The sequence below is a fragment of the Panicum virgatum genome, chromosome 1N, assembly GCF_016808335.1.
Source record: "Panicum virgatum strain AP13 chromosome 1N, P.virgatum_v5, whole genome shotgun sequence".
In the NCBI taxonomy this organism is placed as follows: Eukaryota; Viridiplantae; Streptophyta; class Magnoliopsida; order Poales; family Poaceae; genus Panicum; species Panicum virgatum.
Genome location: NC_053145.1, coordinates 19,595,594 through 19,609,018, shown reverse-complemented (window position 1 = coordinate 19,609,018; position 13,425 = coordinate 19,595,594). Strand labels below are relative to the sequence as shown.

General features: G+C 43.4%; 1 protein-coding gene across 2 annotated transcripts; it reads right to left on the bottom strand.

Annotated features, from left to right (window-relative positions):
* Nucleotides 1-878: 878 nt before the first annotated feature.
* LOC120655457 (zinc finger MYM-type protein 1-like) lies at nt 879-3,917 on the bottom strand. Of its 2 annotated transcripts, XM_039933289.1 has the most exons (4): nt 3,782-3,917; nt 1,397-3,645; nt 1,070-1,299; nt 879-890 (listed from the first exon to the last, which is right to left on the bottom strand). In XM_039933289.1, exons 1-3 carry the CDS (start codon nt 3,875-3,877, stop codon nt 1,071-1,073), a joined length of 2,574 nt encoding a protein of 857 aa, XP_039789223.1. In that variant the 5' UTR covers nt 3,878-3,917; the 3' UTR covers nt 879-890; nt 1,070. The 2 variants fall into 2 exon arrangements, with proteins under 2 accessions (XP_039789223.1, XP_039789222.1); XM_039933288.1 differs by lacking the exon at nt 879-890 and having other exon boundaries at nt 980-1,299.
* Nucleotides 3,918-13,425: the final 9,508 nt, after the last annotated feature.

Genomic DNA, 13,425 nt, shown 5'->3' with positions numbered 1-13,425 from the left:
TCCTTACAAGAGTATTGGCCGTCATATTCACTGAGTATAACCGAGGGTTCTGCTTGAGTTCGTGGGATCCAGGAGGACGGAGCTACAAGTGTAGTAGTGACCATCAGCCGATGACTTCGTTTTTCTTTCAATCCATTATTCATCGGCTTATATTACATTATCGAGGTTCAGTCAGGGAAGCTACCAGCTTCAAACCATCAGACCGATCTCTTGATTAGAAATAAAGAGATAGGCCGAAGGCAGTCCAGTTGCAGTACAGTTCACCATTGTTCAGAATAATTATTGGTTAAGGATGGATTTGGCATTGTGGGATCGCATACAATTGTTTTATTATCAAATCAATATTTTATTGGATACTGCAGCTGACGATGACAGTTTAGGCTCAAGTGGGATACGATTAAATTGAATATTGCTATGAGCCTAGCTGGTGACATTCAAGCCAACATGTCCGAGATAAAGTCAAGATGGAGATTTCGCCCAAGGAAGCTAATGTCCATGCTTATATGCGCCTCAGGGACATCGGCAATCAAATTAGAAAAGTGGTATTCTGTCAACTGTTGGGCAGCCGATTGAATCAGTATCGGCTCTTAAAATTGCAATTATCCCAGTACGTACTGACTTCCAGAGGAAATCTTGTCGTTAACCACAAATTCCTTGAAGTCAGAGGAGAAGATGCTGCTTCGAATTAGTTTGAGCCTGTAGAAGAAAACGATTCAGTTTATGGGAAGCCGATAAAGGTGGAATAATTTTATCGGCTACATGTCAGATTGTACGTCCCATTGATGCGGCTCAGATTCCCAAGGATAGTCAGCACTCTCGTCGCCACCATAAGTTGATTGTTGAAGAGCCAATGAGAGAGGAAGCTGTTGGTTCGGCACTCAGTGGCGGAGCTGGACAAGAAATCCAGGGGGGCCGGTCGTCCATTGAACATGAACAACGATTGTGTTTTGATTACGAAAAAATGCTGATTCACACCGTATTCTAATAATTTGCAGAACCATGTACAAATATATTATGGAACTGATTGTTCATACAAAAGATTGTTGGCAAAAGGGTCAATATAACTTACTTTAGTCTTTGAATCTAACCGCACGCTCCTTAACTGCATTGAAATCATCGATAATTGAATCCGTTGTGATTTTAATTGCTATCTCTTTCTCAATATAGAGCACCAAGCAATCTCTTAGAAATCCATCTTCCATTTTATTTCGGAGCCTAGTCTTCACAAGTTTCATTGCAGAAAATGCGCGCTCTGTAGTTGCAGTTGAGACTGGCAAAGTAAGAACAAGGCGAATCAACCTTGCAACATAAAATGAATATTAGTACTTCATGTTACAATTCAAAGGCTATGTAATAATTATGAGCAGCAAATATAAAGTTAAAAGAAAAAATATACCTATCAATCAAATGATAATCATCTACTTTTTTAGTTTCAACAAGTCGACGACAAAGATCAGCTACACTTGTCAAATTTTGAAACCTTGGATTGCTAGGTACATCAAGCTCATAATGGCGTAGCTGACATCTCAAGTTTGCTCTCTCTTGTTCGGTAAAGTCAGCAGGGTAGAACTTTGAAGCTAAAGAGCACACATTATCGATGTTGAATGAGCTGAATGAGTCACTTGGATCCAAAGATGTACACAAAATGAGAAGCTCTGTTGCTTGTTCACTGAACCTGCTATTCAACTCTTGTAATTGTTGATCAATTGCAACTGTGAAGATATCATATTTGTAGTGATGCTCAACGGTAGTCTCGTCATCTTCACGGGATCTAATAAAATCCACATAGCGGTCTCCCATATTTGGAACAACAATCCCTTGCTTGCTGCAAAAGGAGGTCACATCATTAATAAGCTTGGTCCATCCTTGATCTCTCAAGTCCTGAATCAACCTTTTTGTAGTTGCAACATCATCCATAGCATTCACAATATCTTGAGATTTGTGTTGCAGCTTCTTACAGAGTAGGTCCGTGACTCCCATGATTTCTTTTACAACATGCAAGATAAATACAAACTCAAATGTCATCATCAATCTAATAGCACCAGCAGCCTTCCCTCTAATTGTTGGTGTATTACTTGATGTATTAGCAATATCCTTGAGAACCAAGTATGTAGGTTTGTACAATTTTATAAGGCTGCAAACTGAATCATAATGGGAGCTCCATCTAGTATCACCAGACCGCTTCAAAGTCCCAATTTGATTAGCTCCACTCCCGGTTTCAAGCTCACCAAGTTCAATGAGATGTTCCATTTCAGCCACTTGATTAGCATGCAAGTCATCATTTCTCTTACTAGAAGACACAACAGAATTGACAACAAATGTGAGATGATCAAAAAAATTCTGCACCTCGGCTACTTCCTTAGATGCAGCAACAAGAGCTAGTTGTAGTTGATGAGCAAAGCAATGGACATAATATGCATAAGGACACTCTGCCATGAATTTTGCTTGAAGCCCATTCCACTCTCCACGCATGTTGCTAGCACCATCATACCCTTGCCCTCTAATATTCTGAACATCCAATCCATGGTGAGATAACAAAGAGGATAATTCTTCCTTAAGAGTTGCTGATGATGTATCATGCACATGAACAATATCTAGAAAGCGCTCTCGAATGAAACCATCTTTGTCAACAAAACGAACAACAAGTGCCATTTGTTCTCTTCTAGATTCATCTCTTGATTCATCAACGATCAAGCAAAATTTTGCATCTCCAATTTCATCACGAATTAACTTTTGCACCTTACAAGCCATAATATCAAGGATTTCTTTTTGAATTGTTGGTGAGGTATACTTTGCATTACCTGGAGCATTGCCTAATACAACTGCCTTGACCTCATCATCATATTCAGCTAGAAGCTTCACCATCTCAAGAAAATTACCTTGGTTTTTTGAATCTTTAGATTCATCATGTCCTCGAAAAGCACAAGCTTGGAATGCCAGCCACCGGATTGTGTCAATTGTTACTCTTAGTCGAAGCCTATTCCTCTTGACTTCTAGAGTTGTTCTCTTCTCCATCATATTATCAATATGCCCAAGTTGATTTTTCAAATTATTGTAACATGTCATATTGTAACTATGAGCAGAGTTGCTATCACTTCCCATGTGAGATAAGAATGCACAATCCTTTCCACTTTTCACTTTTTTCCAGGATTTAAAACCCTTCATCGTAAAAGCATCTGATCCTGCCCTTCCACATGGTTTCTTAGAAAACAAATAGCAAGGAAAGCAGAATACTGCATCTTTTGCAGGTGAGTATTCTAACCAAGAAAACTCTTTGAACCAATGAGCTTGAAAGCAACGTGGATGCAACTTTGGACCAGAATATGGGTACTTATCCTTCACAAACTGATATGGGCCAAGCATAACATATATTCTGCGAGCTCGATCTTGTTCATTAACAGGATAGTCCCAAATTTGACCTCGTAAACCAGGATCGCGTTCCACAATCAAAACACTACCATCTGAATTTAATTTCGGAACTTTGGGTGCAGGTGTCGCTTCATCATGTAATACAATTGGAGCTGCTACTGGAGTTTCATCTAATTGAGAAATTTGATCAACCAAACCATCTTCCCTGCCCCCTTCAGTAGGCACCTTCTTGTAGAAAGAAAAAAGTGTCTTTCTTTTTGGTTTTGCTTTGGTTTCCTGAAACGATTACTCCCAATCAGTTTCCACAAATCAGTCTATAATTCCTATTGCTATAACAAACCTCAATTTCAGCTTTTCCCATACAGAAATAAGATTTAAGGTTCAGGAGAATAACTAGGGCGAGCAGCCTTACATTCGTTTGCTGGGCGCAAGGCTCTGGAGCAGCAGTGGGCAGGTTCACGACGATCTCGTCCGTCTCCGGCGACGGCGACCCGGGGCTGCCGTCCATCCTCGGCGCGAGCGGCGATCTCGCTGGAGCAGGTGAGCCGGCCGCCGGCGCCGTCGCGTCACTGGTGCCTGGTTCGAGTCGAAGCCAGGACGAGCGCTGCGAAGGGCGAACGCGTTTTCTTCTGTTGGCTGCGTCCGATTTATTTTCTTGGGCTGTTTGGTTGATCGTTGCAGGCTACAGGCGGTTGGGTTTCGTAGCTGGGCTGCTGGGCTTCGTAGCTGGGCTAGAATGAAGAGGGGGTCCTCTGCGAAATTTCAGAAGTTAGGGGGGGCCATGGCCCCTGCCGGCCCCCTCCCAGCTCCGCCGTTGTCGGCACTGATGGATGCTAAATAATATATCATGGCCAATGACAGTTAATATAGAGCATGCGTGTGTATATCAAATTTACATGCACGAGTTAGTTTGGCGAAGCGGCTACCAACGGAACCGAGTGTTGGGGTTGAGGACACCAGCCGAAATCAATCGGCAGGAACATAAAGCCGATGGTTTGCTGGATGGCAAGGAAAATATCAGCTTATCTCATAAACACAAAGATATCGGCTCCGTGGTGGAAAACAATCATATTATAATATTGACATTAAAAGCTGATAAGATATGTCCATCGGCTAAGTACTACTCAGATGAGTCTGGTGCCAAGTTAATTACGATACTACGACATTTATTGCTTGATATGATGCAGGCAGATTTATTTGTTTAATCAAATCGGCCACATGTGCTTCAGTTAGCAGTTATAGCCGATGGTTGCCAAAAGAGTTCCTACGTCTGGGATATTGAAGCCGATATATTATTTTATTGGGAACCGCTCTCTTGGAGTCTATCATTGTCTATTCTCTATATGCTACGATGGAGTTGTCAAAAGAAAGGAAGCTGGCAGAATTGGCCAAAGGATAAAGAGATATATAATTGGTTCATTGTAGTCCAAGCTGATTAATTGAAAAGTAGTATATGGGAAAGATATCGGCTGATGTAATGATCGAGGAGTTGCCGATACAGAGATGCAATGATATAGCTATGGGTTGATTGATCGGCAGCTAACGTATCGGCCGATGAAGCACCAGATTCACGTCGTAGTGTTGGCAAGACATGATGATTGAACTCGTGGATGCCCATGTTCCTATTTATGACTGGCTGATGGTATTGTACGGGAATGAAGTACATATTTGATCTTTCTAGAATATTGCCCATCGGCTGATAATTTGTCTGGTACATAAAGTATAGCCAATAGAGTTAATATTACAGCCGATGTTATCAGGGAGTAAGAAGGGAATTAATTTATCCGGCTAAGCAGCCATACGGAGTGCGTCCCATATTATATCAGCTGATTATCTGCTGAGCCGATGTAAGGAGACATAGGCCGATGAGACATCGGCTGTTGATCATATCCCGATCGGTTGGAGGTTTAGAGCCGATATGGGTCGTCGTGTTCTCATCCTGCCCCCACGACACTGGCGCATCAGGCTCAACATCGGCACATCGTCATCCGTCTTGTTCATGTTCATGATCGCCGAGACGTCAAGGAAGGTTGTAGTACCGGACTGACATCAATCAAAGCGGCATCCGCAAGCACATGAAGGTGGGAATATGGTTTATTTGAAGCAATGGCATCGGCTCAAAAGCATATTGGCTCCGCAAATACACAGGCAGCCGATGCTCATAGTCATTGCTGCTAGAAGTCCAAGTCGTTGGCGTATCAATTACTAGAGAACACAAGCCAGCTGTTGGAGTTTCTGCTGTTGATGACAAGAACGGCCGATGGAGTCATTGGACAAGTTTGTCGGCTACCGTATTTTCAGCTGTAAAGAATTGATTGACAACAAAAGGCATACAATATTCCCTAGCTGATGATTTGCAGCTGCTGGTTCAGTTTTGGTGTTAGCCGATGGGGAGCAGTGTGATAATTGAAATCGGAATCTGGAGTATCCATGGATCTCGTACGTGATGATTAGATTCCATCGGCAGGAGTGCTGGCTGACGCGTTCAAAATAATAGTTGAATATTCAGGTCTGTGTGAAGTGTGGAAGATTAATTAATAACTGGAGACCATACGACCAGAATAGTTAATGAAGATAAAAAAAGCCGATAGCTTAAACTGATGTGTGCTTCGGCTGGAAGAATCATTGATGGTGGTTTTTCCTTTTACAGACTGGCCGACGCTAAAGTTTTACAGATTGATATGAATTTATGAAAAGAGCATCGGCCTGGTGAGTGGTAACAGAATTTCGTGCAATGGCTTCCAACTAGATCAGCCGCCGGTTCGTCGTCGTCGTCACGACCGCAATCCTCCTCTCCGACACCTTGCTCATGGACCTTGCTGATGATCATATCTTGATATTCGGTCAATTCACTGTTGATGGAAGACCCGGATTTCCCCTTTGTCACCAATGGATATGTCATTCGGACGTGGTCACAAAGATGATGGCGGACCCGGACATCGCCGAGATAATCAACGGACAAGTCGGCGCGCTGCTCCGGGCGTGGCAACAATGGTGACGGCGTCGTCGGCGACGTGACGGATACGCCGATGCCGGGAGGAACTACAGATCCAGTGCTTTGATCTTGGCAGTCCAGCTCAGCGTGCGTCGACTCCGGTGGGATTAACTTCTTTAACAAAATATAGATATGGAATGTTGTGGCCGACGGCAAGGATAAAAAAAAAAAAGAAGAAGCAGTGCACACACTGTCGGCTAGAGACACTCATGTGCACAATTGGGAAGCTAGCATGCTTGTTGGTGTACAAGCGAGGAGAGCTAGACCCTCCAACATGCAAGGTCATGCACATACTGCACGTACGCACATGCATACCTTAAGATGGCCAGAAGATTTGCCGGGGCTGAAGAAAAGGATGGGCTGTTGATGAGGCCGATCGATGATAAGGCCGCGCGGTGACGAAAATAACAACCTGGCGCCAAAACAGCGACGAGGAGACGGCGTGGCCGACAAGATGATGCTTACGATAATAACAAAACGTCGCAATAGGAGCACCCTTTTTATTGTATTGGTTGCCAAAAACAATTCATTTTGGCACAGATACAGGATTGAAGTCCAATACAAGCAAGGTACATAGTGCAGCTACCTACGTGATGGTACACACTGGATGAGCATGAGACACTGTGGATGATTGCTTGTTATTGGCCGGCTGGGATAGGCCGATGGGATTACCTGATAGGCCGACATTTATTACTCGGCTAATTGATCATCAAGTTATACAAGATCCAGGTCGATGATTGCAACTCCAGGAGGGGTCCGAGATTCTGACATCAGCCAACAGGGATACGAGAAGCCGACGATGATCAACCAGTGCTCTAATTATGCTACAGCCGATGATTACTGAACAGCAAGGACTAACAATCACAAGATTATGATGCTGCTGCCCCGCTGCCGATGTGGTATGATCAAAGAAACTTTATTTTTTACTGCAAAAATACTTGGGGAATTTTATTTTGTGAAAAAAAATGCAAATAGGTTAGCTCCTCAATGACATGATAAATTCCTACCAGAGCTATACATTGATATTTTTGAAAACTTTACACATATGCTGCTTGTTTTGCATTTGAGCTTTGTCAAATTGTTTGCGACCCTTGTGAGATTCGTTTCATACTTTTAAGATCAAGATCACGTACACTCCATATATACTCATGCTGAGTTCTACACTGGAAGTTACGCAAAACATGCCTCCCATCCACACAAAAATACTCCATCGCTTTGACATGACTCTTCATATTGTGAAAGGAATATGGGCTTAGCGAAAGAAAAAGCAGAGGAAGAATGTACGTGCCCGGAGGCATATATATATAAAAAAAAAGAAAGAAAGAGAAAGATAGTCTGTATCTTAAAATAAAAGATAGAGTTATGCAGAAAGGGATGCGAGTTTCATCCAGAAAAATTACACACACATGCACATCTTGATCTGATTGTATGACTTGTTTTCTCCGTTGGATCCGGTTTTTGACTTCGCAAAATATGTAGTACAAGCATGCTACCTCTTCATCCTCTACCCTGAGCTCCACCAAAAAGCCTTATTAGAAATAGGGAGGTAAAAAGAGGCGACCCAATGCCTTGGTGGAGAATCATACACATTGAGCGATCTGAGAAAGTCATTTGGGAAGCGAAGTTTTATTTTGATTTTAAAAATCTTTCAAAGACCCAAGTTATTTAGCAGCGAAGAGTATGGTTGACTTGATTCTTCACATTGGCTTTAAAAAAATTATGATAAAGAAGTTTGGAGAGGATCATCGGCTATAAAAAAGGATATGCTAAAAAAGTTTATCATGATCTCCAGTTCGCTATGGTCTTTATCTGTCAGGCATCAGCTAAATTCTGGTAAGCTGCTTGAAGGAAAGCATCGGCTGTGAAAAAGCAACATAAGAGAAGCCGATGTCTCAAGTCCATTAAGTGATTGAGCAGATTGAGGCATTAGATTTACAGAGTTTCGAAGTATGAAGCCTTTATACTCCGAAACTGCGGGGGCTTGTGTTGATACCAGATTTTGGTAAATCTGATATAATTTAAAAGTTGTCAGGTATTGGCATACATGTGCAGGAGTCACAAGCAACAAGAAGGATCAAGCGGACGATGATCGGCAAGTTTCTGATGTCATCTGTCCTTTGTAAGAGATTACGAATATAGACGGGCACATGTGCGTATTTGCATTAAGGGGATGCTTCTAATTTGCATGCAAGATGATTAAGGACAGGTGGCCGGATTGATTAATTACGGAAGGTCAATGCGTGCATGCTGAGCTGAATAAGAAAGAAGCCATCATGTTTATGCGAAGATGATCAGAATAATAAAGGCCGTTTATAGTAATGTGCAGAAGAGGTGCATGTATCCGTAAAGGACAAGTTGCAGCGGCATAATGATGTTCGGCCTAATAGGAATAAAATATTTCCTAATCTAATTGCCTTGGCCGAAACAAATGCATGACGGAAGCTTCATCGACAAGGATTCTACGGAAAGGAAGATAGAGTCCATGTATCTTAATATTAGTTTGTTTAGATATTTCTTCTTTAGCAAGTTTGATATGCCGTAACCGGATAGATTGTCTAGGCTATAAATATGTACCTCCGTCCATTGTGAAAGGTTTCATCACACGATCAACAAACAAACTCTACTTTTTACCTTTAATTTACTTTTCGGCGACTTCGCCACTTTTCTTTTCTTTTCGGCGAGTTCTTTCGAGCTGATCAAGAATGCATCACATTCGAGCGACTTGGTCTGCTGGTAAGTTTTTGTTTACCGAATAAATCTAGGTTTTAGCTTCCGGGCGCATCGTTGTGGCTTCATTCAGATCTATTCAAAAGTTATCGAGTTTATCTAGGCTTTGACTTCCGGGCATATCGCTGTCGTTTCGTCTAGATTTATTCACCAATTATCGATATCGGCTAGATTTGTAGGTTTTCCTACGCTTTTTGGCCATTATCACACCTAAAAACATATTAGATCGGCTTTAGGTTTTGCAGTAACACTTTTGTTATCTCAAGAGCCGGTTTAGATCTGTTTTTAGTTTACATCATCTGAGTTACACATTCGTAGCTTAGATCTTGTCATACATACACGAACGGCTTTTCAAAAGCTAGTTTTGTCGTTTAGTGTATCGGCTGATCCTGTCGATGTGCTCCTTTATTGCACGCTTGCATTTAAACATTCTTTTGTCGCATTCAGTATCGACAAAGCTTGCCGATACGCCTATCTGAGGGATAATCGGAACTCCAGCCGATACACCGTCGAATTTAACATTTACCCTGTCTCCTTGTCAATCAATAGGTCAAATTGACTGGCACGCTTGGTCTACTTTCCGTGTTTGGCGAACACTTGCCCTCGAATTCCAGAGTGTTGATTTTTACGTCAACAGCAACCTCTGAACTCGCCTCTTTTGCGATCTGGTTAAACCCGCTGGACACCACTGAGGCCGATCAATATCATTATGAACAGGCTCTCTTTCTGGATCCCTGCGATACGGGTATTCATCTGGAACTCGAGCATTAGCCATCAGCTCAATTCGCTCATCAGTAGGAATCCTTCCTCCAGCAGGATCACGTAGCACGATCCTACCTCTCAGCCGATCATGCACTGAGACTCTGGCCCCCAGCCGATCATGTACAGGGATGCATCTGTCACCACTCGTCTCTCTGATGATCGACCCTCGAGGTCTCTAGTCGAATCGTGGCTTCTTGTACGATCGGTCTTCATGGTAGAAATTGTTGCACTCTGGACAGTTATTCACTGTCGGCAAAGTCAAACCTTCCTCCGAACAGTACATAAAGAAAGGACATCTCCAATGTCCCTCATGACGTCGTGTAGCTTCCTCTCTGTACTGTCTCCATTCCCGGTCACATTGAAACTTATTTAACAGCATCTGAGATGTGACCTTCTTCTTTGGTGCCACAGAACCTTCGGCTTTCTCCTGCGGTTCCTTGCCTTTGGCTTCATCGGCCGATACTTAAGCTTCGGGATCAACATCTCCAGATTCCTTGGCCGATTGTGACGTGAGCACCTTTGTTTGCAACGCATTCCTCTTTCCTCCAACATCTACCATGTTAGTAGGAAACGGGTGCCCAGCAATCTTCATCGGCTTCTTGGGTGTCTCAAACTTGAGCCTACCCTGTTCTATAGCCGATTGTATTTGCTGACGGAACACTTTGCACTCGTTTGTGTCGTGAGATGTTGCATTGTGCCACTTGCAGTACTTCATGTTCTTGAGCTCTTGATCTATTGGGATCTTGTGATATGGCTTCAACTTGATCTGACCCTCCGACAGCAACATATTGAAGATCTTGTCAGCCTTTGTAATATCGAACCCATATTTCTCAGTTTCCTTGTTGCCAAATGGGCATGAGATCGTCTTCTTGTTGTTCTGAACCCACTATATGATGAATCTGTTGATGTGCTCATCTGTGGAGACCTCCCCTTGCCCAGAAAACTTAGTGAAATTAGGAAGTTTGTACTTATGGGGCAGTGGGATATGATCACATGCAACTGGATATTGCTTCTTGTACATCAAATTCTGCTGCTTTGGCCGCAAGCCAAACTAATCTCTCATCACTTCAGCAATCTTGGATGCCCAGTCAATCTGTTGACCAGCAATTGATGCTGACTGTGATGCTGGTGAAGCTATCGGCAAGGCTGCCGATGCTGGCTATGGACTGGGTGTAGCCATCGGCTGAGCAACCGATGTTGTTTGTGTGACATGCTGGGTGACTTGATTGGATGGTGGATGATAGAGAACCATCTCATTACCAGTATTGGCCTGCGCTGACCCTTGATTAGCTTGTTGCTGTGCCACAGGATGTATGTTTGGCACATTCACATGACGAACATAGCTAGTTGCAGGATCATGGAATATCCAAGTAACTCCATTGCCGTGAGGAAGCCTGGAGACAAGAACCTCTGTAGGAGACTTGGCATGTATCAGCATCGCCAGATTTTGCTGATGGGATGTCGGTCCAAAAGCCGACACATTGGTAGATCCCATTGGCGATGGTGCTGATGCAGTTGGAGAAGCCGACGAGCTTGCTTGCCCCGCTGCAGATGAAACCATGTACTCTGGAGGCATGCCAAAATCAGTAGTAGGATCCCATCCAACCAGGAATCCTGTCATAAAGCCTCCCTGTGCATGTGTGTCCATTGGTGTGGAGTTTGTATACATAGCGGTGAACTAAGGTGACACTGTCATACCAATTGGCTGTGTGACTCCAATATTCCCCTCTGTTTGAGTCTGAGGGTTAATCAAAGGCATTGCAGTAGCCGATCCGGTAGGGGCAAAAACCATCTAACTAGCCTGCTGATAGGCTGGTCCCACAAATCCTTGCAATCCCCCCTCTTGCAGTGTCTTGAGCACAACATTGTGAACATAATTGGCCATGATCGAAGAGTGGCTTATAAAAGCCTGTCCGACCGCTTGATTCACCATGTGTGCCATCCTGTCTTCTTTCTGTGACTCAACATAGGGTGGACGAGTAGGCAAATCAAACTTCTTGAATACCTCTCCACTCCTATTTGTACTAAAGGATAGAAGGCACCGTTGCTCATAATCGTCAATAGCTGCCTTGAGTTCTGCTTTCTGTTCATCCTTAAGTTTGTCCTTGTTGATTGGGATCTAGTCTCTGGTGTAACCTTGTCCTTGCCGTCAGACATGTTGATTCTTCTGGTCCCACTGGGCGTGCCAAAAGATGTGTTGATGCGAAACGATCACACACCAAGCCCGACAGCCCCGTACGCCAAGCTCGGACTGCACTTGATTCAAACCAAGGCGTGCCAATCAATTTGACCTGTAAATTGACAAGGCAACAACAAACCGTCAAATACGAGAGCGTATCGGCTGGAATTCCAAATCCCTCACGCAGCGTATCGGCAAGGCTCTACCAATATAGAAAACAATAGCAGATCAGATATAAAAAGCGTGTATTAAAAGCGATCTACAGGGAATCGGCAAGAAGTTGCCAATACCGATATGCAACTAGACTGCTAGATCTAAAACCGACACGTGCCATATAACAATGCGCAAACCCCCGAATGTATGGATCTGAACAAAGCTAAGCTTATAACCGATCTAATCAGCTTTACAAGGTTTGTCGTGATAAATAGAGAGCTTACAGCCGATTAAACAGATTACTAAGCCGGGTAAATTATGAATAGATCTAAACAAGAAAACAGCGTTGCGCCCGAGATCAAAGCTTAGATAAATTCGATAACTTTTGAATAGATCTGAACGAAGCCACAGCGAAGCACCTGGAAGCTAAAGCTCAGATTTACTCGGTAAACGAAAACTTACCAGCAAACCAAATTGCTCGAATGTGAGGCGTCCTTGATCAGCTTGAAAGAATTCGTGAAAAAGAAAAGATGGCGAAGCCGCCGACGGAAAAGTAAATTGCAAGTAGAGTAAAGTTTTGTTTGGTGGATGTGTATCAATCTTCTACAATGGCCAGGGGCTCATATTTATTCCCCACGCTAACAAAGTCCTAGCCGATCACGACAAAACACGATTCTAACTTAGACAATAAAAACTACTTCTAAAACAAAATATTCTCAGGCAAACCGAAGCCAAAATATCTGGTCAACTCCGCCTTCCTTCGGTCAACAAGATTTCCATCGGCCACGTACGATTACTCTGCCAAATCTGCCATACACGCCTAAACAGAACCTTTTCTCCATCGCAACACTCTTCCTTGACACGTGTTAAAATCTGGTGTCAACACCCATTCCGATCAAGTACCTATGAACACAACCAAGTACGTCCTTGAACTAATCTGTCTCACCCTAACTCATCGCGCAAATTGATGATCAGCTCTCAAGCGCCGCAAGAAAGGGCTCAGAGTCGACTTCCTAACTACTCGGCCAATTCATAAACTACTCGGAACGAGGGCCTTTCTCACAAGCACGACCCAACAAATAACAATAAAACTTATTTACATCAGTAAGACATTTTTCACAGCTTTTTGTAGATAAAATAGGGTGGCGGCCTACAAATCTAAGTCGGCCACTATGCGCTCGGCGATGCCACGGATGCTGGCGGGTTGGCCTCCCAGTCCTCGTCGGAGCAGTCGGGCGGG